The 22127-nt window shown below is 53.9% G+C and overlaps 1 protein-coding gene and 1 long non-coding RNA gene across 3 annotated transcripts in view; one reads left to right on the top strand and one right to left on the bottom strand.

The window, feature by feature from the left end:
• The window catches only part of XXYLT1 (xyloside xylosyltransferase 1), a 166335-nt gene extending 148205 nt beyond the window's left edge, over positions 1-18130 (bottom strand). Inside the window, exon 1 of the mRNA XM_057738755.1 lies at positions 17478-18130. Coding sequence (XP_057594738.1) covers positions 17478-17942 — 465 coding nt within the window. The 5' untranslated portion in view covers positions 17943-18130. The remainder of the gene's footprint in view (positions 1-17477) is intronic.
• LOC130855311 (uncharacterized) overlaps positions 17442-22127 on the top strand; it is a 70053-nt gene continuing 65367 nt past the window's right edge. For both annotated transcript variants that reach the window (XR_009054293.1, XR_009054292.1), the window contains exons 1-3: positions 17442-17568; positions 19387-19501; positions 20554-20712. This is a non-coding gene — a long non-coding RNA (uncharacterized LOC130855311). The remainder of the gene's footprint in view (positions 17569-19386; positions 19502-20553; positions 20713-22127) is intronic.

Consider the following 22127-nt stretch of genomic DNA (forward strand, 5'->3'; position numbering starts at 1 on the left):
GGGGCTTGAGACCCAGCGTTCCCTGCAGCAAAGAGAAATGCTCTCATTTTGCATCTGCTCTCAGAGTCCTGGACACTCGGAGAGCCGTGCGGGTGACTAACTTCAGTGGCTCATGTTTCTGATCCAAGCAAAAGCTGCTTGGGGGTCAGAAGAACAGACAAGTAAAAGCAACCGACCTCCCTGACAGCTCACCTGCTCCACAAACTGCTCACCACACTCAGTGAACTAGTGAACCGTCCAGTCTCCACAGCTGAAGGGAGTCACTAGCCAGGCTGGGTTTTAGAGGGGAACACGTGGAAGAAGTGAGGCTCGGAAACAAGCTCCCACCAGGAAGCCCCTTCCACTGTAGACTGCAGGTGACCCGCGCCCCCGCGGCTGGGCCGCGTGTAGCTGGGCATCCCGTGCCCCGTCCATCACCCGCTCCTGGCCGAGGGACCTGCAGCACAGCCGGACCCCACGCGGGCAGGCGATCAGGAATCTGAGACTTTGGCCAAGACTCAGGCATCACTGTAACGATGAGTGCCCCACCGCGGAGACCCAAGACCAACGTCTCACCCGACACTGACCACAGGTTGAACTCACCTTAAAACAAACCATCAGCCGCCGAAACGCAAGCCTCTCGCCCTGACAACCACCGGGCACAGGCCCGCCTCCCTCCAGGGCACTCCCACATCGTGTCTCCTCCCCAGAGCCGCTCTCCTGAGCAGAAAGCGCATCCCTTTCCCACTGGGAGGGAGCTGGGACCACAGGACGTGATGCTGCTCAGCCAACCCCAGGGCTCCGTCACCATCTGCCTCTTACTCAGTACACACACCAAATGTAATAAAGTGTGCGGGCCAGGCCACCTCCGTGCCGAACTTGCTCTTTTATTTTATAAGACAAACCGGAGGGTCCACGTGGCCGGCTCACACAGCCCAGGCTGGGGCACGGCCGCCTGCACCAGGATCTGACCCGGGACCCCCGACGAGCAGGCGCAGACCAGCAGGGCAGGGCCATGAGGTCGTATTCTGGGGGTGGACCCAGGCAGGGTACTGCCGCTGGGGGGCAGGAGGCAGACCTGGACGGCCTTCACGGCAGATGGGGCCGCCGTGCCCCAGGTCCACAGCAGACCCCCTACCACGTGCTGGGCACAGACCGGTCCTTTAGACACGCTAAGTCATCTTCATTTCACCCCCCAACAGCATCTCGCGGTGGGTGTGGTGTTGTGCCCCCTGTGCAGATGAGGAAGGAGATCAGAGAAGGCAAACAATACCCACTGCCTCCCAGAGGGATGCGGCAGCCTGCAACCTGCCCAGGCCCACCTGTAGCCGACACCTCGCTCACTCGAGAAGCTCCTGCCCACGCCCAGGCCGTGCTGCACCGAGAGGGACGGAAAGCCCACACGGAGCCTGCCCTCGAGGCTGCCCACCTGGCAGCTTCCCCAGCACTGCAGGCCGTGCAGGGGAGAGCAGAGGCATCAAAAGACCGGCCCCGGCAACAGGCCTCCAGGGAGAGTGGGCTCTCCAGGTGGGGCGAGTGGACGGTAACTCAGAAGAGGCAGCAGGGCGCCCACTGCGTCATGCACATCAGCTCACATACATAACGGGGGGCCCACCCCCGGCACCCAGAGATCCTCGTGGCACAGCAGGCCTGGGTGTGACGGGGTGCAGACCCAGGCAGGAGACAGAGAGGGATCCTTATACCCCCACCACACACGTGTCCACACACGCACAGGCTCAGCCCCCTCGAGGCCCCGCGTGGGCGGAGCAGGGCAGGCAGAGGGGCGGTGGGAGCTTTCGGGGGCGCTGGGGCCGGCACCCGAGGCGCCCGATCAGCCGGATTCTGGAGCAGCTGCTCGGAGGGGCGGGAAGCAAGGCCGTTCCACGTACACAAAACACAGGCGCCTGCAGCGCAGTCACAGGTGGGTGACGTGAAAAATGTGTCAGGCTGGGCACAAAAACAAAAGACAAACACGCGCACAGAGACCAGCGCAGCCCGAGAACTGGCTTCAGAACAAACAGAGCAGACAGCAGACAGGGAGGCGGTGTGGACCGGAGACCTGGCCCCAAGACCCCTGTGCACTGATTAGCTGTGCGGCCTTGAGCGAGTCCCTGCCTCTCTGAGCCCGCTTCCACACAGGTGATGTGAGGGGCCAGGACTGCATGGCCTTTCCAGGTTCCTCTGGCCCTGTCCCCGTACCTGCGGCCACGGGAGGGAAGTGCAGCCCCAAACACCACGGTCCTCAAAGACCCCACACCCTCAACAGGGGCTCCTGGCTGTTCTCAGGGCAGAATGTGGAGGAGACACGAGAGCTCCGCCCCGAGCAGGCTGAGGCTCCCCTGCGCTTCTCACACCACTTGGTGACCAGGGGAAGAGGATACATGAGGCCGCGGAGGGCACCGGGGCACCGTGGGCGCCCTCCTGGGGGGACCCCAGCTCTCCCAGAGCACCCCCTGTTTGGAGGGCCTGGAACAAACCACCAAAACAAACAGGCCTCACAGGCACGAGGGCACAGACCCTCCAAGTCAGAGAGACCTACTCCCACCTGGCTCCACCACCTCGGGCTCACGCGGCTCTGAGCAAGCGCTGAACCTGCTTTGGGCTTAGCATCCTCACCTGGGAAAGCCCTTCCTCGGGAAAAGTCCCTCCCTCCTCACGGGACGGATCGCTCTGAGGTTAAGTAAGAGAAGGGAGGTGGACTCCAGCAGGGCGCCCACCCCTTACGTGGCGGCAGCTGTGCAATACCAATACCGATGCTGGGAGACACCTGAGAGAACCTGGGCGCCTCCACAGCCCCGCGTCCTCAGGTGCAGCCTGGCTTGGGGCAGAGGCCGGGAAATGAACCACTATCTCCCAGAGGGGCAACGCTGAGTCGGCAAGCAGGACTCGGGACGCTATCCCAGAAAGAGATGAACAATGGCTTCAAGACCCACCCCACCCCCCCGTCTCCTACCCTCCCACTCAGGAAAAGTCTGCAAAGAACACGTGTTTTACAACGTCTCACGGCCAATGTCAACATGCCCGTAAGAGAGCTAGGGAGATCGCTTAGGGCTAGAACGCCCCTGCCCACCTTACAGACGAGACACTGAGGTTCAGAGACACGGAAAGCCTTGCCCGTGGAAGCCGGGGTCAGGGAGAGCCCTGTGGAACCCAGGATCAGGAGACCCGGGCAGGACTCCGAGGGCGAGCGATGGGCAGGACTCTGAGGGTGAGCGATGGGCAGGGGCCGGGATGCTTACCAGACAGGCTGAGCAGCAGCGCCAGGCACTGCTCACCAGCTGGGGGCTCCGGGCAGATCAAGTGGCCACTGCAGCCCCACCCTCCCTCTCTGCATAAGGCGAGAGGGAGACGCCAAGCCCCTCCCACCTTCTCCAGACCAGCGTCCGTATCTCCGCACAGTAACACACGGGAAATCGCTCTGACACCCAGGAAGCCGTCTCCAACACACACCTGGGTCCTCCCGGCTGGTTTCAGACTGGGCAACGTTCTGTCCAAAGGACCTGCATGAAAAGGTGCAGGGAGGGCCTAATTTAAATCAAGGGGCCTCTCTAGAAGGCAAGGACCCCCCGTGTCGCCAGCCACATCCTAAGGTGTGAGAGCACGCTCACAGAATGTCTGAAGGAGCAGGGCGCTTGGCGGCCCACCTGCGCCCGTCGCACACGCTCGTGCTGGGTCTGACTGTGCACCGGGCCCTGGGCTATACCATGTCCTGAGACACAGAAGGAAGTCAGACAGCCCCGCGCCCAGGAGCTTGCACAGGGGCCCACTTCAGCACAGGGGGGCTCAGAGGAGAAGGGCTATCGCGGGCGGGGTGGTAGGGGACAGCCTCCTTCCGTAACTGGCGCCCACCAGAGCCTAACTGCGAAGGGTGAGAAGAGTCAACCCGATGAAGAAGGGAGGGCTGGGGGTTCAGGACAGGAGGCACCTGAGCAAAGTCCCAGAGGCGTGGAGAGGCTCCCACGCCACCAGGCGACTGGGTGAGCAGAGACACACGACGGCCAGCCACGCCCCGAGACAGCCAGCCTCACAGGTGCGGCTTCCTCTGCCTGTCCCGGAGCCCCGATGGCCCAGGCTACGTCTGACCACTGACCACCAGTCAGAAGGCCCCTCCCTCCCGCGCTCTCCTCCCCCATCTCCTGGGCATGACTCTCCTGCCAGGTACGGGAGACAAGGCCAGTCTGTTGCCCCAGCTGCCTCAGTTCCCTCCTCGGCAAGGCCGGGAGGGCCCCATCCTACCCACTTACAATGAATACACACCCCCAAAGCTCCGTGACTCCCACAGCCCCTCCATGCTCACAAAGCCAGCCCCAGACACACCTGGAATCCCCCACCCTGTGTCTTCCTGCCCCCCTCAAACAGTGGTGGCCAGGGGTGCCCAGAGCATAGCTTGCACTCTGCCTGATCCTGTACAGGTTACCAAACAATGACTAATCCACCTGTCCACCTGCCAGAGCCAGTGAAGCCCCTCCAGAATCCCACAGTTACCCGGACTCAAGGGGCCTGACCACCTGGGCAGGTCTCAGGGAGCGACCCCACGTCCTGAGCTGCCATGCTGGTCTGGTAAGAACAGGAGCCCCTCACAGCAGTTGGTGGGCACGAGCCACAGAGGGTGAGGCCTAAGACCCCACTCAGAGGGTTGGGTGGGAAAGGGAAATGAGCAAGTTCAGGGGGATGTGGGTCTCCCCTGTAGTCTGGCTTTTTAAAATCAGTTTATACTTCATTGAATTCCCAAAAAGATTATGAACAATTGCTGTGTGCAATTAGGCCAAGAAGACAAACACCATTAAGAAGAGGTAAACAAAACACGAAAAATGCTCACTTTACTATTAACAACTTTGAACTGGAACCTTCTAGAAACTTCTAGAATTGGAACTTCTAGAAAGGAACATTCACAGAGAAGGTGCAGCAAGATCATCCGTGTGGCCTACACAAAGACTACAATACAAAGCATAGACCAGCTTCCCCATCCTGATAAGAAATGACACCTGCCCCAGAACACAGGCCAAAGCAAGCTAGCATTTGCTGAGCCTCTGCCCAGAGCCAGGTGCGAGCTAGGCACGGTGGGGAAGGGAGAGTTGATGATCAGGCCCTCTTCCTTCCAGCAGAAGAGAGAAGGCACGGACACACCTGAGCACCAAGTGAGGCCACAGCATCCGGTGCTTTCAGAGAGAGGCAAACAGTGCACTGCTGAGGGAAATGGGGGACCGAGGCAGGGTCAGAGAAGGAGAGAACACTGTAAGTTTGGGGAACTGGGGAAGACCTGAAAGATCACAAGGCATCCTGCACTATGGTCTGAATGTTTGTGCCCCCCCCCCCCCGAAATGAAAAGCCACATGTTGACATCCTAACCCCCAATGTGATCGTACTAGGAGATGAGGCCTTTGGGAAGTGCTTAGATCATGAGGGCAGAGCCCTCACAAACAGGATGAATGCTCTTACTGGAGGCTGCAGAGAGCATCCTAGCCCCGTCCACATGTGAGGACACAGGGAGAAGCTGGCAGTCTACAGCTGGGAAGAGGGCCCTTGGCAGAACCCAACCATGCTGGCACCTGATCTTGGACTTCCAGCCGCCACACCTGTGGGAAATAAATTTCCATTGTTTATAAAGCACCTAGTCTGTGGTATTTTGTCATAACCTGAACAGACTAAGACACCCTGAAAAAAAAAAACCTGGGCAGAACGCTGATTTTCAAGCTCACGCCACTGCGCTCCAATTGAATCAACAGGTGTCATGCCTTCCGAAATGATGAGAAAAAGGTCCTCCCCCAACACCTACTCAGGTACCCCTAGTAGCAGCCACCACTCATTCACCACCTGCCATGTGCCAGGGCCCTGGTGTTGCCTCAGTTTTGCTTCATAGCCACTCTGGTGAGGTCATGTGTGAAGGGTCGGCGGTTCAGAGGGGTTACATCCAGGGCTACACTGTTCCCAGATGCCACAGACTGCATGTGAGCCCAGGTCTCGGGCTCCAAGCCACGCGCGCCTGCCCTGGGGCCTCTCCTTGGCAGGCCCAGGACAGACTCACTGGGGCGGGAAGGGTGGTGAGCTCTGGCGAGGAGAGAAGAGGAGGCTGAGGGAGAACAGTGTGCGCCCAGGACCAGTGCAGGGCAACACAGGCCAGCCTCTCGGCCACACCGTCCCACTAGCCGGAGGATTGCTTCATCAGGGCTGCTTAACAGTAATCACCTCGATAAATAAAGCACATGGCTTTCATTTAAAAGACATTAAGTTAAGAGCAGGCTTCGTGCCAGCCGACAGGGCCTGGCTCGGCTGCTCAGAACAGGTACTGAAACAGGAGTGGAAGCACAGAGCTGCCTCTTGGGACCAGGCCTGACCAGCCGGACCGGCCACACTCGCCACCCCCCCGCAACCAACAGGCCAGGGTGAGCGGTCCCCAGGCCATAAGGCAAGAGCCCTGGACCAGGAGGGGTGTGAGGAGGGGAAGCGGGGAACTCTGCAGCCCGGTCAGGTACCCCGAGAGCCTGCGTGCTGCCGCAGGGGCGGGAGCTTCCCTTCACCTCCAGTCGCAGCCCGGCGCCTCCTCTCCGCGGGTGGCCCATCAGCCAGAGGCAGACTGCGGAAGCGGCGGCGCACCACGGCGACGTGGCCTCGGGGTGGGGATCCGACCCACCTGACAGCTGAGGACAAGGGGGCTCCAGGCAGTCGGGCAACAGGGGGCCTTCCAGGCCCAGCACCCTCCCCACCAGGCTGTCCTCTCGGAGCCAGGCCACCCGGGGCCGCCGCCTGCACGCGAACCCTGCGCCTCTGGAGCACTCATCGCAAGCGAGGCGCACCGCCGCCCCAGCTAAGCGGAAGCCTGCCTCCCGGCCCCGGAGGGCACGTGCGAGGCGCGACCCCACAGGAGAGGATGCGCCCCGGGAGGCCAAGCCGCGAGGCCCACGGGCAGCGCCCGGCTGGAGCCCGAGGGGCCAGGGAGGCCGCCCCCGCCCGTCCCTCTGGGCGACACGGGAGCACCGACGCCGCCTCCGTCCGGGGCCCGGCTGCCCCGCCGGCGTCCCACCGCCGTTCCCCAAGGCCCTCACCCAGACGGGCGGACACGCGCAGGGGCGGGGGGACCGCGCACCGCCGGGCACGTGCCCTCTCCCGGCGGCCTGCCGTCCTCGTGCACGGGGGCGGGGGGCGGGGCGCGCTGGCGGAGAGGGAACAGGCGCGGCTCTGCCCGCGCCGCGGGCTTCCGCGGAGGGAGAGGCAGACGCGGCTGCGGGCTCCGGGCTCCCGGGCTCCGGGCTCCCGGCTCCCGGCTCCGGCCGAGCGCACGCGGTGCCGCGGCGCCCCCCAGTGGCCGCACGGAGCGCCGCACGCGGCCTGGGAGCAGCAGCGCAAGCTCGCCCCCTACTGGGCGTCAGGGAGGAGGCCGGAGGCCCGGGGCGGGCGGCTCTCCTGCGGCTCCTCCTCCTCCTCCTGGCCTGGGGGGGGGGGGGGGCGCCGCGCGCTGCCGCTAGCCCTGGAGCGCCCTCCAGCGCGCACCCCCAAGCAGAGGACAAACCGCGTGGTCTCTCGAGGGCTTACAGCTCCCCCAGTGTGAACTCCCTGGTCGTCTCGGGCACTGGACGGCTGGAAGGCGGGCCCCGCGGGAACAGCAGAGGTTCGGCCCGCTAGAGCGCAGGGCGGTGCCTCCCCCCCCTTCCCAGCCTGAAGAACCCTTGGAGACCCAGGAAGAGGCTCCGCTGGGACGGAAGCGACCCTGCATCCTGACCACTCTGCTGCGCGGTTCAGGGTGAGCTGGCTCTCACCCACCCTCCCGCCAGGGTCAGAGGCTGCTAAAAGCACGGACCCGCAAGCAGAAGGGGGAAGGGCCTGGGCTGGTCCTAAGCCCGGCGTTGTGGGCGCTGAGTAAATCACTGCCCTGCCCCCCAGGATCTTCAGCTCACCGGGAGGACGCTGCACTCACAGGTTCCGAATTTCCTCCCGGCTCCAGTGTTTGGTGACTCCGCAAGGCTCTGCCGAGCGGTGCTGGCAGCGAGCACAGTCTTTATTCAGACTGCATGTTACTTGGCGGCATCTGGGCAGCGGAATGATCCAGACTGCACACCTCAAAGTCCTGTCTTGTCCTGCCTGCTACTCCCCAAAGCATGTGACACAGTCCAGCCCCACGGCTTAGTGTGGGACCTCAGGTAAGTCACCCCACCTCTCAGCCTTGGAGGCTCCTTCACAGGTCGCAGTGATACTCACGTGAGACGTTTTTGCAAGCACTTTCATAAGCTCTTAAAGTACTCAATAAATAGTGTAACTCTTCTCCTAATCATACTAATAACACCTCCTCCTTGATTTTAGGCATGGTTACTGTAGACATCAGAATTTCCAAACCGTGTTCTTCAGAAACAGGTGTTTCCAGAGATGTAATAACATCTTTCAGGATGAGGAGGGGAGAGTCAAGATACCTGGTTTTTCTTGTAAAGTGCATTTTGGTAAACATGTAAGAAAATTTCCAAATACACTTATTTGACTGTCCTTATCAATCGTAATCATCTCATCTTTAATCACTAGGGAAATGCAAATCAAAATCACGAGATGCTACCTCATACCCACTAGGGTGGCTATAATCAACACAGACGTGCTGACAAGGATGTGGAGAAATCGGAACCTCACACAGTGCCGACGGGAATGTAAAACCATACAGCTATTCTGGAAAAGTCTGGCCGTTCCTCACAGTTACCATATGACAGCCATTCCATGCCCAGGTATATACCCAAGAGATCTGAAGACAAACCTACACAAAAACTTGTAAATGAATGTTCACAGAAAATTATTCATAATAGCCCAGGAAGTGGAAACTCAAATGTTCATCACCTAAGGAATGAATAAAATGTGGTATACACACAGCAGAATATTACTCAACCATAAAGCGGCATGAAGTACCAACACATGCTACAATGTGAATCTTATCATTATGCTAAGTGAGAGAAGCCTGACACAAAAGGTCCATTTATATGCAATGTTCAGAATAGGCAAATTTACAGAAAGTAGGTTAGTGGTTGCCAGGGCTGAGAGGAAAGGGGGAAGTGCGAATGACTGCTGATGGGTATGGAGTTTCTTTTTGGGGTGATGAAATGTTCTGGAATTAGTGGTCATCACTGAACAACCTTGTGAGTATATTAAAAACCACTGAATTGAATATTTTTTGAATATTAAGCAATCTGTCTACAAAGCCAATACTAAAATATATTTCTGATTCTAATGACATCATGATACAACTGCATTTCAATGATCTGTGGCAATGTTATAGTAAGGGAGATCTCAAATTTTTCCAGTTTTGTTGAATAGTATATTTTAAAAGGATGAATTTCATGGGATGTGAATTACATCTCAGGTTTTTTTAATTGCAAGAAAATGTAATTATCTGTCTTTCCAAAACGACCTACTGGAACAGAGAACAGTCAAGTAATCGTGAAGAATGACTGTTACCCAAAGCTGGAACATTTCATCCATGCACTGAAGCCCCCACAGCATTTGCAAATCACCCAGCTATCAGTGTATTTCATCTACATGACAATCACTGGTCTTATGGTATGGGCTTTGCCTTACAATTTCAACACATACCTGTGAAATTATCCAGAGTATACTGTGCGTGATACAATAATACTATATAAAGTTCTTCCCAGTCGAGGGAGGGAGGGAATATGGGGATATGTGTATAAATACAAATGACTGAACTTGGTGTACCTCAAAAAAATAAATAAATAAAATGAAAAAAAAAAAGTTCTTCCCTACAGCTCCATGACCAAAGTTTTCCATGAGAAACATGCATTGGTACATGAACTACTACAGTTGTTTCACAAACATATTATAATTTAAAAGAGTTCCACTGCGTTTTATAAAATACCACTGCTCTAAATTCTATAGTATAAAATGTCAGCCAATCTTTCCAAAGAGCCTCTCACTTCAGGACACATTTCTCTGATCACCTCTTTCCCAGACTGTCATAACTTACTCAAAAGTTTCCTTCTGGTCAAGGTACCTGCTGCTGTGACAGCCGGAGACTCTGCACTGCAGCGTCACCTTGTTTGTCATGAGCTTCACTGAGACGGCCAGCATACTCAGGCTGTCTTTATACTCAAGCTTCTTTCAAACCCCAACTATGAGCTGAGGCTTTTCAAAGCTACTCAGAGTTTTGCTCTTGCAATAAAAGAAACTCTGCAAATTCAAAAACGGTGTGCAAAGAGCTTTAACATTTTTCTCATTACATCCAGTCCTCAGCACACGCTCCTCCTGGAATCCAACAGTCACTTTTAAGTGTGGAAAGCACAAGGCCTCCTTCTTGTTCCTAGCTTGTCATCTGGAGATGGAGCAACCCAGCCTTGTGCTCTGAGGAGGCTGAAGTTTGACGTACAAGGGGCAGATCACAGAGAACTCTTCTATGATTTCTTAGATTGAATTAATATAGCTATCAGTCGACTATAAAATATTACGGAGAGCCTAGGAAGTGCCAGGAACTGTGCTAAAAATATAAGTGATGGAGGAATAGGGAACACCTCTGTTTCCACTGTTCCATTCTAGTGGTGGAGGACCCCCCAGCAGACCATCACTCCCTGCCTCCTTCCCCCGCCAGCCCCCCTTCCCCCCCCAGCCCCCCTTCCCTACCGTGCACACTACCGCCTCCCTTAGGGAAGGAGGAGAAACTGCTGTGACGGATGAGTTTGGGAGGCAGGTCTGCCCCACCCTCTTCTCCTCTCCTCTGGAATTAGCCTCAGAGAGCCTGTCCTCCCTGCAGGGTGGCCAGCAGCTGTCCAGGGCTGCCTGTCCCTCCAGAAATCTGTCTGCTCTGTACCCCAGGCTGGGAGGTGCCTGTCCCTGTGTCTGTCATTCCCAACTCAGGCCAGAAACTGGGGTGACATTTACGGGGTGCCTGCCCACGTCAGCAGATGAAGAAGGTAACTAATGCCTGCCCCCGTGGAGATGAGCCTCTAGTAGAGAGAGGCAGAATGCAAAATAGGAAACAAGGTAGTGACTTTTGCAAACTTGCTTCCTGATGTCCAAATAGCTCTCTCACTTCCTTCAGCCCCTGTTCAGATGTCCCTGTATCCACGGGGCCTCTGACCGACTGTACAGAACAGCCCACAACGCCCCACCCCAACACACGAACACTCTGTGGCCCTTAACCGCCTTTGCTTTTCTCTACACGAAGGATCATGAGCTGACTCACTCTACATGGACTTGTTTGTTTAAAGACAATCTCCCACACACACCCCCCCAGAGCCCCAGAATGTAAGCTCCGTGAGGGCAGGGACCTGCTTCTGTTCCCACTGGCCACAGGCTCCTAGAACAGGGCCTGGCCTCAGGTGAGCACTCAATAACACCTGCTGAATGAATGAACAAATGGGTGTGTGCTACAAACAAGGTGGTGGGAAAGAAAACGAGGGCGAGGGTGGCTGCTGCGTTAGAAGAGGGGTTCGGGGAAGGCCTGAGGCGTTACCATCTGAGTGATAACAGCGACTGCACAAGAGAGACAGCATAAGAACCAATCCTGCTGTACCCCTGAGGGTCCCCACAGTGCTGGGTAAGCCCCCCCAGGCCTCGGTAAGGGGCTGGCCACCCCCAAAAGGAGGGAGGAGATGGCTGCAGGGTCCCACCCGTGCTGAGTCCCCAGAAGTCAGCAGGGTAGAACCGTGTTGTGAGACTGGACACACAACAACGGACACAGCAGCACTGGGCTACTTGCGATACGGCAAGGCTGCATTTAATCCCAAGCCCTGTGAGGGACGGGTGTTTAATCCTCATCTTAGAGGAGGTCTGGGAGGGCCTGAGAGGCAAGGGGGTTCACCCACAGCCCCCCAGCTAGTAACTGGCCATTGGGGTTTAAACTCAGTGCTGTCTCCCTCCCTCAGAATCATCTTGTGTCCAACCCAGCAGGTTCAGCAACGGGACAGGCTGTATGTGGGGGTGATGCTAAGTGACGGGTACCTGGGTGGCAGGGGCTGTGCCTGTGTCCCCTGCCGTTGTGCATTCAGGGTCCAACACACAGCAGGTGCTAGGTCTTTCATGGGATTTCAACATACATGGTGGGCTCCTGAGGGCTCCTGAGGGCTGGGCAGAGGTGACTGGCTGCCTACCCCAAAGCCTCCTCTCCTCTCCTTATTAACTGAGCCCGTCTTTAACTGGAACTCTGCTTTGGTTCTTCCTCCATCCTGCTGCTGCAACACAGATGTGATGACTAAAGCTCCAGCAACCATTCTGGTCCATGAGGACAAGGGCCACTCCGTGGGGATGGGAAAACAGAGCTGGAGGGGCCAAGACCCTGATGACGTCATGAAGCTCCTGTGCCAGCCCGGGAACGCCTACCTTTGGACCCCACTCAGATGAGAAATAACGCTCCATAAAGAGCTTTAACCTACCACTATTTGGGGTTTCCATGGCATATTCTAGCAAACTTAATGCAGCAAGGAAACCTTATGGAACAGACAAGTCTGGACCTAAGTTTTAGAAGGGCCACTTGACAGACAGAATGAGACAACTGATGGCTCAGAAGCAAAGCGAGCAAGGCTCCAAGAGAAGGGACAGCATCCCCTGCAGCTTAGAGGGGAAAGGCTGGACAAGGACGCGGAAGCCAGCCAGCTACCGTAGGCCAGAGTGTTGGAATGAGCTGGGATGACCGTGAGCCAGGAGCCAGGGGGTTCTGAGTGGAAGTGATGTGATAAAAGCCCCCTTTTAACAAGATGAATGAGGCAGGCTTCCCCAAGCCCACAGACCCAAGATAGCCTGGGTGAAAGGCAAATGCTTCCTGAAGGCCTACTATGTGCTGGGCACTGTGTTCACAGGGCAGGCCGCACAGGGGAGAGGATGCCTGAGCTGCATCTGAAGGCGGGCAGGAAAGCACTAGGCCCTCCTGTATCCCTTAGAGCAGAGACTCCCACGCCTGCCCCCACAGCCTCGTACAAATTCAGATTTCCAGGCCCCACCAGGAGATTCTGGCTCACAGGCTGGGGCAGGGTCGATGAGTCTGTATTTTGAGTAACTGTCCCCAGGAGAATCTGAAGCAGTTAGTTCACAGACTCAGTAAATCAGCTAGCAGTAGCTCCTAACCTGGAACCTCAAACATAACAGGCTCGGATGTTTATTAAAGAAATGAGCACATAATATATTTCCATACTGTTAGGAGATAAACTAGTGGATTTTGAAAGACTTCCAGAAATAATTCGAAACAAGATTTTTCTGGTTAAGTGAATGGCTTTTTAACTAATATTTAATGAACCAAAATATAATCCAAGGTCACTAGTAATATTCTATGATCTACTTCTACAACCATTTTGGCTCAACCACTTCTGTATCACTTGAAAATGGCCCCAGAAGAGACACCTGCGTGTGAACACAAGTCCTAGGCCGGCTCACTGCAGCCCTGCCCTGCATCCTGCACACCTGGAGGAGTCCCAGATCCCACCCTGAGGGAAGAAGAACTTTCAGGCTGTCTCTAGGCAGCTGGGTGGGCCAGGAGCTGCCTTCCTCTTCCCAAAGTGTTCTTACACACTTAGGGCAACTCTCCTTGGGAGTGGACTGTGCTCTTATCTTATCTTACAAGAGAGATGTGCTCCTTAAAGGGGGAACATGGTACAAAGGGAAAAACATTGGCCTAGGACTTGAGTCAAGCCGCAGCCGGGTCAATAACTCCCCAAGTGGCCTTAGGCAAGTTTTCTGATGCAACTGGGGTGAGAATTTCTAGTTTCATTCTTCCTAATTAACACTGAAAAACTAACTCTCATGTAAGATGCACTCCTGTATGTAAGATATGATGCTCTGTGCTAGGGATACACTTAAGAGAGGTCAGGGTCCATGCCCTTAAGGAGTTTACAGTCTAGCAAGGTAGACAAATAACTCATTCAATAATTACATAATGACAACTGTGAGAAATGTTACTAAAGAAAAGTCCTTGGTGTGATGAGAATGTACAATGGGGGCTCAGGAAAGGTTTAGTAAGGAAAGAACATTTATGCTGAGACTTGAAAGCAGAGGACCAGTTAGGATGCGGGGCAGGGGTGGGAGGTATTCCCGGCAGAGGGAGAGGCATGTGTGAAGCGGTACCAGAAGCATTCCAAACCTGAGGACTAATTAAATGACAACTAAAATAAGGCAAACCTTTTAGGACTGCACACTGGGGCGAGGCGGGGGGGGGGGGGGGGGGGCACCTTTTGTCAAAAACAGAAAACAGATTCACAAAAAATAATTCAAAAATGAACAGGAGCTATTTTAGCTAGATAATAATGATAAACCCTTATCTGAACACAGCCGTCTGGCTGAAAACCACCAGGCCCTCCTTCCTCACGCCTCAGTAGGGGTGATGCCAATTCCCTTAGGTCACCTGCAGCTGCGCAGGCCTTGGATGATGGCTATGGCTGTCGGAACTGGGCCCAGCAGAGGGAGGGAGTCAGAGCATGAAGCACAGACTTCAAGAAGGGAGACTGCCCCTGAGACCAGACCTGCCCTGGACCAGTATTTCTGGTGCCCACTATGGGCCAGGCATAGGGATGGGAGATAAGACATCATAGAGTCTATAGAACCAGGCAGGTACGTGAGGAAGAGTAAGATGTGCCTTTCGAATGGGGGTTCCTTGGAAGGCTCCAAGGAGGGGATGGTATCTGAAGATGGGCAAGACCTGGCAATGCAGACAGAAAGGGTATCCTGACAGTGGAACAAAAGAAGCAGAGGCATGTAGGCTGGAAAGCACTGGGTTTGCAACAAGATGCTATGGCTGGAGCTCAAGAAGGGGACAGTAGAGCCCTAGCAATGGGGTAGATGGCCTGCGTTGCAACCTCTGACTCAGAGAGTGAAGAGAAGACAACACTGGTCTTCAAGGTGGTGTCTGGAGAGCTGGTCAAATCCCAGCTCTGTCCAGACTGGCCCTATAATCAAGAGCCCTTGGTTTTCTCCCTTGGACTAGCACAGAATTTCTCAAACATTAAAGTCCTAAGGACCACCTGGAACAGGTCTGCCAGGCCCTACCTCCAGAGACTGCAATTAGCGAAAAAGGGATGGGCCCCAGGTTGAAAAACCCCAGGTGAGAAACGGGTGCCAAGGGCCCCTCCAGCCACAAGCTCCAGGACCTGGATTCTTGGTCTCCTGTACCATGCAGTCCAGACCCAGGTGCCTCTCCCTCACTGTGGTGGGTGTTCCTGATGGGCTCATTTGTTCTGGGCAGGGAACAGACTTTTGATGCTATGGGGGGAAGCTGGAATGGAGAGCTGTGGAGAGCTGGACACAGATTGTCTCCAGGTCTAGGGACATTCCTGGGGGAAGGTGAAAACTAACTAAAGAGTGACCGAGGATAATGGGCTTCTGGTTTAAGCCTTAGCAACACAGTCTTGGAGAAGCCAAGCATTCCTGTATTTTTCAAATTGAGATGTCAGTTCTATTGAGAAGAGTGGGGTGTATGATTTATCTTCCTGAGAGAAACACATTGTGAATTGAAAACCTATTTTTGAAACAGTTACAAAATACACAGGGGAAGAGGCTGTGATAACCAAAGAAAAAGAAAAGAAAAACTCAGTTCTTTAAGTATACAAAATCATATACACTAAAATCTCTATGCAACAAAAATAAATAAGGACTCTTCTGGAGGTGGCTGATGGTGATGGTTGCACAGCTCTGCCAACGTACTTAATGTCACTGTTCACTTAAAAAGGATTAAAATGATAACCTTTGTTATGTGTATTTTACCACAATTTTAAACGTACAAATAAAATAATAAACAAAGACTTCAGATATTTCCAGATTCCAAACAACCAAAAAGCAAATACAATAATGGCTTAGAAACTGTTGCTTTGCACAAAAATGCCTCTCTCCTGGTATAGAAAATTACAACATAGAACATTAATGTCTCCCCGAAACATGTGGTTAGAAAAGAAGCATTAGCATGTTGTTTAGGCCAAATGTAATTTGGGTAATTCTGTTCTAGCTGTCTCGAAGTCCCCTGAAGTCTCTCATAACCTGTGCCACTTCTATGCTTAATCTGTTTACAGCAGTCCACACTCTTTCAAGCGGTCATTACCATCTGCCCCTAAGGTGGCTGCATTTCAGCAGGAGAGGACATGATTCCTATTACAGAAGTACCCAACATGAACAATTACTCCCCGGAAGGTTGACGGCGCAAATTTACCTGGAAGCACCTGGGAAAGAAACGGGACGTCTCCATCAAGATAGGTCACTGTTAAAAGTGATCAAATCAGCCCCCTGTTTTTCCTGTCTTCTGAAGTTTGATTTATTTAATCAACACTTTTTCAGGATGGAAGAACACTTTGTAAAAAATAAAAAGAAAGCATTTTATACCAGAAGAAAAAAAGAAAAAAAAAAAAGAGTGGCCGAGGGCCGGAGAAGAAAGGAAGGACATTCTGGGCAGAAAGTACAGCTTATGTAAAGGCACATTTAGTACAGTTCAGATCTAAGGTGCATGTAGGGGAAGGACAAGAAGGTAGGCTGAAGAGAAGAGCCAGGCCCACAACACAGACAGCCCTACCAAGAAATGAGGACTTGACTCTGTAGACAACAAACAACAGACCCCTGAATTCTGCAGGATCCTGGCATCAGCTCCCCTTAGCCACTCACTGGGCACAAACACATGGAACACTACTCTTGCCTCACCGCCCCTCCTCCCCCCACCATCATTCTCCATCCTTTAAGATCACTATTTCTATTCCAAAATCGGATACTGGATCCCCTCTGTGCAACTATTAGGTCAAAGTGAGGCAAACAATTCAACTGAGGCCATTAACACTGAGCTAGGAACCCAATCTCTGAGAAGCAGAGCCAGGCGGTGAAGTGAGATGATGAGCAGGCAGGTGGGTCCAGCCTGGGACAAGGTGGCTAGCTCTGCCCTGCTCTGCTCTCCCGAGATCTTAACTGCACCTCCGGGAGCTTTCCCTTCCTCCCTGGGAGGACCCGGGTGCTTCTCTAAATGGGTTCACGACCCTCGGGGGCAGCGGAGAAGGGGGCACGCGGAGGAGATGAGAAGGCGCACGCGGGCCGGGTCCGGGCCTGCCTAGGTCCTGCTGAAATGCCTTCGCGCTAGGAGAAAAGTCACCGCACCTGGCACAATTCCAGCGGCCTGAGACCCCGCCCAGCAGACCCTGCGCCGGAAGAACCCCGGCGCCTTGCAATGACCTGCTCCGTCCTCAAAGAGTCCACAACGGAGAGGAATAAAAGGAGGGGCAGACGCCGAAGGCACGGACTGCCGAGTCTGGCAACGCCGGGAAGGCGGGGGCGTGCCGGGCCCCGGGGGGCGGCCGCGGAAGGGGGAGACCGGGTCGGGGTGGGCACGGACGCCCAGGCGCCGGGCCCGGGCCCGCCCCCGACCGCGCCCCTCGGGCCAGGGGTGCGGCTGGGGGGGGGGAGGGGTGCGGCTGGGGGGGGGAGGGGTGCGGCTGGGGGGGGGAGGGGGTCCGGCTCCCACCGGCGCCGGCAGCGCGCGGCGCGACGGAGACACCGCCCTCCCGGGGCCCGGCCGGGCGCGCGCAGCGAGCCACCCGCCGCAGCCTCGGCGGAGGCCCGCTCACCTTGCACTTGAAGCCGGCGGCGGGCGGCAGCAGCTCCCGCAGCAGGGCCTTGGCCACCTCGCGGCTGGCCTCCTCGCTCACGAAGTGCAGGGTGAGCACCTCGTGGGCCTCGAACTTGGCGAGGCGCAGCAGCGAGCGCAGCGCCACGCGGGCCTTGGCCTGCAGCGCGGCGCTGCGGCCCGCCTTGGTGAACATCATCAGCAGGTGGTAGTCCACCGGCCCGGCCGCGCCGCCCTCCAGGCCCTTGGCCTTCGCGCCCGGGGCCGGCGCCGCGGAGCCCCGCGCCAGCTCCGGGGCGGGCGGCGAGGGCGCGGCGGGGGCGCCGGCGCGGGCCTCCCTCAGCCGCTTGGTGGCGCTGGAGAAGGTCTCCCGGCCCGAGCCGAGGTAGTAGAAGGCGCACACGGCCAGCGCGGCGGCCAGCAGCAGCGCGCAGGAGGGGGCGCGCACCGCGCCGGCACGCGCCATAGCCCGCACGCACGGGGCCCGCCCGCGCGGCGCGGCCGGGGAGCCGCGGCGGAGACCGGAGGCCGGCGGCGGCTCGGCGGCCCCTCAGCGGCCCCGGCGGCGGCTCCTCGGCGGCCCCTCAGCGGCCCCGGCGACGGCCCCTCAGCAGCCTCTCAGCGGCCCCGGCGGCGGCCATGGCGGGGGCGGGGCCGCGCTGCCCGTCCGCGGGCGCCGAGGGGCGGGGCCGGGCGCCGAGGGGCGGGGCCCCGGCCGCCGCGGGGTCCTCGGCGCCGAAGGATGGCAGCCGGGAAGGGCCGCGGGTCCGCAGTCGCCCCCCTGCGTGGGCAGAGGCGCCCGGGAGGCGCGGGCCCGCTGGCCGCACCCTCGGTGTAGAATGGCCCGCTCCAGGGCCCAGCCCCAGACGCCGGAGACCGCGGCCACGCCTTCGGTAGCAAGAAGACTAAACTGGACGCACAGAGAAAAGCTTTCTCTGTCTACCTTTCCCCGCCTGATGTCCGGAAGGCTTCAGATCCTCTCCCCGCCTCCTTTCACACCGTGGGGACGCTCTGGGGCTGAAGGACTCAAACTCCCAATTCCTTCCCCTTTCCCGGTGAAGGAGGAGTGACAGCCGAGGTGGGAGTCGCCTGTCACCTCACCTGGCACCTTTGAGGCGGACGAGAGGCGCTGTGGTGCAGCGGATGTGGCCACCAGGGGGCCCAGCTGCTCCAAACTCACGTAGTTCAGAGCTGCCCCGGAGAGTGCTGCCAGGGCTCGTGATGGAGCTTTGTCTTGTCTAAGCAAACTTTAACCCTTTGAAAGAGGCTTAATAGGTACCCAGCGGCCTGGCAAATTCTTAACTCAGGTCACTTGCCCAAGGTCACACAGTGGGAGTTTTCACGATATAGTTGGACACTACCAACTACATAAAAACTCATTAACTGGGACTTCCCTGGTGGCACAATGGTGAAGAATCCACCTGCCAATGCAGGGGACATGGGTTCGAGCCCTGCTCCAGAAAGATCCCCCATGCTGCAGAGCAACTAAGCCTATGGGCCACAACTACTGAGCCTGCGTGCCACAACCTACTGGAGGCTGTGCACCTAGAGCCCTGCTCCACAACAAGAGAAGCCACTGCAGTGAGAAGCCCACGCCCCACAATGAAGAGTAGCCCCCGCTCGATGCAACCAGAGAAAGCCCGGGTGTAGCACGAAGACCCAACAGCAGCCAATAAATAAATAAAAATTTATTAAAAAAAAAAACTCATTACCTTCATTCTTATAAGGACCAAGAACACGTAAACACGTACATGTGGTCTGTATGCTTGAAAGAGGTGAGGGTGAAAACGCAGGCACAAATGCACTCACACAGGCTCTCACCCCTTTATTGATTGTGTCTTGCCATTATTTCTCAAAGTGTGGTCCCCAGAACCACAATTCATCTCATTTTTAACTCTTGTTCTTTTCAGTTGGAGCAACACTTCTCTGAAAAACACTGGACCTCTGAAGTAGGCTTGGCAACAAGTTCAATACGTGCTACTCACCTTGGGGGAAAAAAGCAGAATTATCGAACTTTAATAACAGGTATTACCTTAGTTCATTTAATCCGCACAGCTCTAAGAGGTAGAGGTATTATTTGCTTATTTGCACTTTACAATTCAGGAAATTGAAATTTAGAGAAGTAAATTGCCCAAATCTAGTAAATAATGGAGCCAGGATCCCAACCCAAGCCATACCACTTCCAAAACCCAAGCTTTTAGCCAAGATTAGCACTGAAAGCAGTTAACTCAAGCTCTGAGTTGTGTGTATTTTACCACAACCTACAGCAGATGAGTTATGGTTAACAGAGCAAGTTCTCTTAAAAGCTTGTTATAAGCAAGATAAGAGAGCTGGATTGGGGTGGGGGGGGGTGTCGAGATCACAGAGCAGGAAGACCCTGAGCACAGCTCCTCCCACAGGCACAAGAGAGCTGGATTTACAGCTAAATAGGAGTTATTAGACTCCAGGTGAGTTACTTAATCTCTCTGAACTGCAAATTATACCCATATGTAACACGGGGCCAATATTAGTACTTATGCCTCATAGCATAAGAGATAATAGATTTTTAAAAAAGCAGTTGAAATAGTGTCTGTTTAGTAAACAATAAACTATGCTACCAAACTCAAAGTCTAAATATCCAGCAAGTACAAAATATAATTTAGCAACCATAGCTTTTCTTGTGTTTACAAATACTTAACCCCAATCTCCATTAATGTAATGTAGAAATCTGATAGTTCAGCAGACTTTTTTTTATTGATCACTACCCAATAGTGTCAAAGATATAGAGAAACAGACACTCCTCTACAGCAGATGAGGGTACCTATATTGACACAACTTTTCGGGAGGGCACTCTGGCAATACCAAAATCTTCCTAAGAGAACTTTGAGTTCTCTCTCCTATCCAGATGAATGTTTCTTCCTGAGACAGTGGTTCTCAAATTTTGATTGGCATTGGAAGCAATGGGGAGCTTGGTAAAAACACAAGGACTCAGGACCTATTATCGTAATGAGCCTGAAACTTGATGGTGATTCTTTTACAAGCCAAAGTTTGAAAAGCGCTACACTAGATCTTCACCTAGCCAACCTCTCTTGCTTCAGACCTTCGTTTAGATGTCACTGCCTCGAGGAGTGGTCTCTAAACACCAATCCATCCAGTGTCCAGATGTGGCACCACCCTCACGGATCCCATGAGGGCCACCTATGAACTGCCCAGTCCCATCTTTCTGCACTGCAAGAAGGCAAGGCTTCAAAAAACAGGTAGCGTGTCTACCCTTTTTTTTTTTTTTTACCATATCCCCAGTACCTAACACAGTGCCTGACTCACTGAATGAGCCTCAGAAGTATACCCACCCATTGTGAACCAGCATTTTCACATCCAGGAATTCACCCTAAGGAAATAAGGAAGAATATACTCAAATATTTAGCCATAAGGGTAATGCAGAGCTAGGTTTCTGATGACAAGATACTGAATCAAATGTTCATCAGTAAAGTGAAACTAAAAGATGCTATCATTAAAAGTGATATATTCAATAAACCATAAGTGGAAATTTTTTACAGTAATAAATGGAGGAAGAATCTATAGAGACTCGATATACCAGCCAATTGCAATGAATGGAACTTACATGAATTCTGATTTGAAAAATCTTTTTTTAAAGAATGCACTTATGATATTGAGAAAACTTGAATATTGACTATATAGTTTCATAGTTTAAGGAAGGTGGTATGATTTTTTTTACAGTCCTTTTCTTCCCCTTTATTTTTCTAAACTTCTTATTTTATATTGGAGTATAGTTGATTAACGATGTTGTGTTAGTTTCAGGTGTACAGCAAAGTGATTCAGTTATACATGTACATGCATCTATTCTTTTTCAAATTCTTTCCCCATTTAGGGTGTTACAGAATATTGAGCAGAGTTCCCTGTGCTCTACAGTAGGTCCTTGTTGGTTATCTATTTTAAATATAGCAGCATGTACATGTCAGTCCCAAACTCCCTAATTATCCCCCCTTACCCTTCCCCTCTATGTCTATTCTCTAAGTCTGTTTCTGTTTTGTAAATAAGTTCATTTGTATCTTTTTTTAAGATTCTGCAAATAAGCGATATCATACGATATTTAGAGATGCATACTTTACAATTTGTTGAAATGTCTGGCATTTGGTTTAAAAAAAATGAAGAGGAAAAACGGGTGGGAGTATAGATAAAATAGATAAAACAATGTTAGCTATGAGCTAATAATAGCTACTGAAGTTATAATCTCTTTTATGTTTGAAATTTTCCATAATGAAAATATTTTAAAAAATCCCCCCCAAGGTGATACAGATTACTTAAGGACTTATAAACTTTTTCCTCATTTATTAAGTGAAAGAAGCAGTTGACCAAACAGTATGATCCCACTGCATATAAACACACACACACCCAAAGGTCTAGAAGGGTATATACCAAGGAAGTAACAGCTTCCCCTGTAATCGGTACTATCCAACAGAACTTTCTAGGATTAATGTTCCGTAATCTGCCCTGTTCAAAACAATAGTCACTGGGCACATGGCAATTCAACACACGAACTGAACTCTTGATTTTGTCTAATTTTAATTAAATTTCAGTAGCCACATTTGGCTAGTAGATACCATATTGAACATTACAGGTGTATGATGGAATTAGGATGGAATTCCTTTTC

This window comes from Hippopotamus amphibius, chromosome 6 (assembly GCF_030028045.1).
Source record: "Hippopotamus amphibius kiboko isolate mHipAmp2 chromosome 6, mHipAmp2.hap2, whole genome shotgun sequence".
Taxonomy (NCBI): Eukaryota; Metazoa; Chordata; class Mammalia; order Artiodactyla; family Hippopotamidae; genus Hippopotamus; species Hippopotamus amphibius.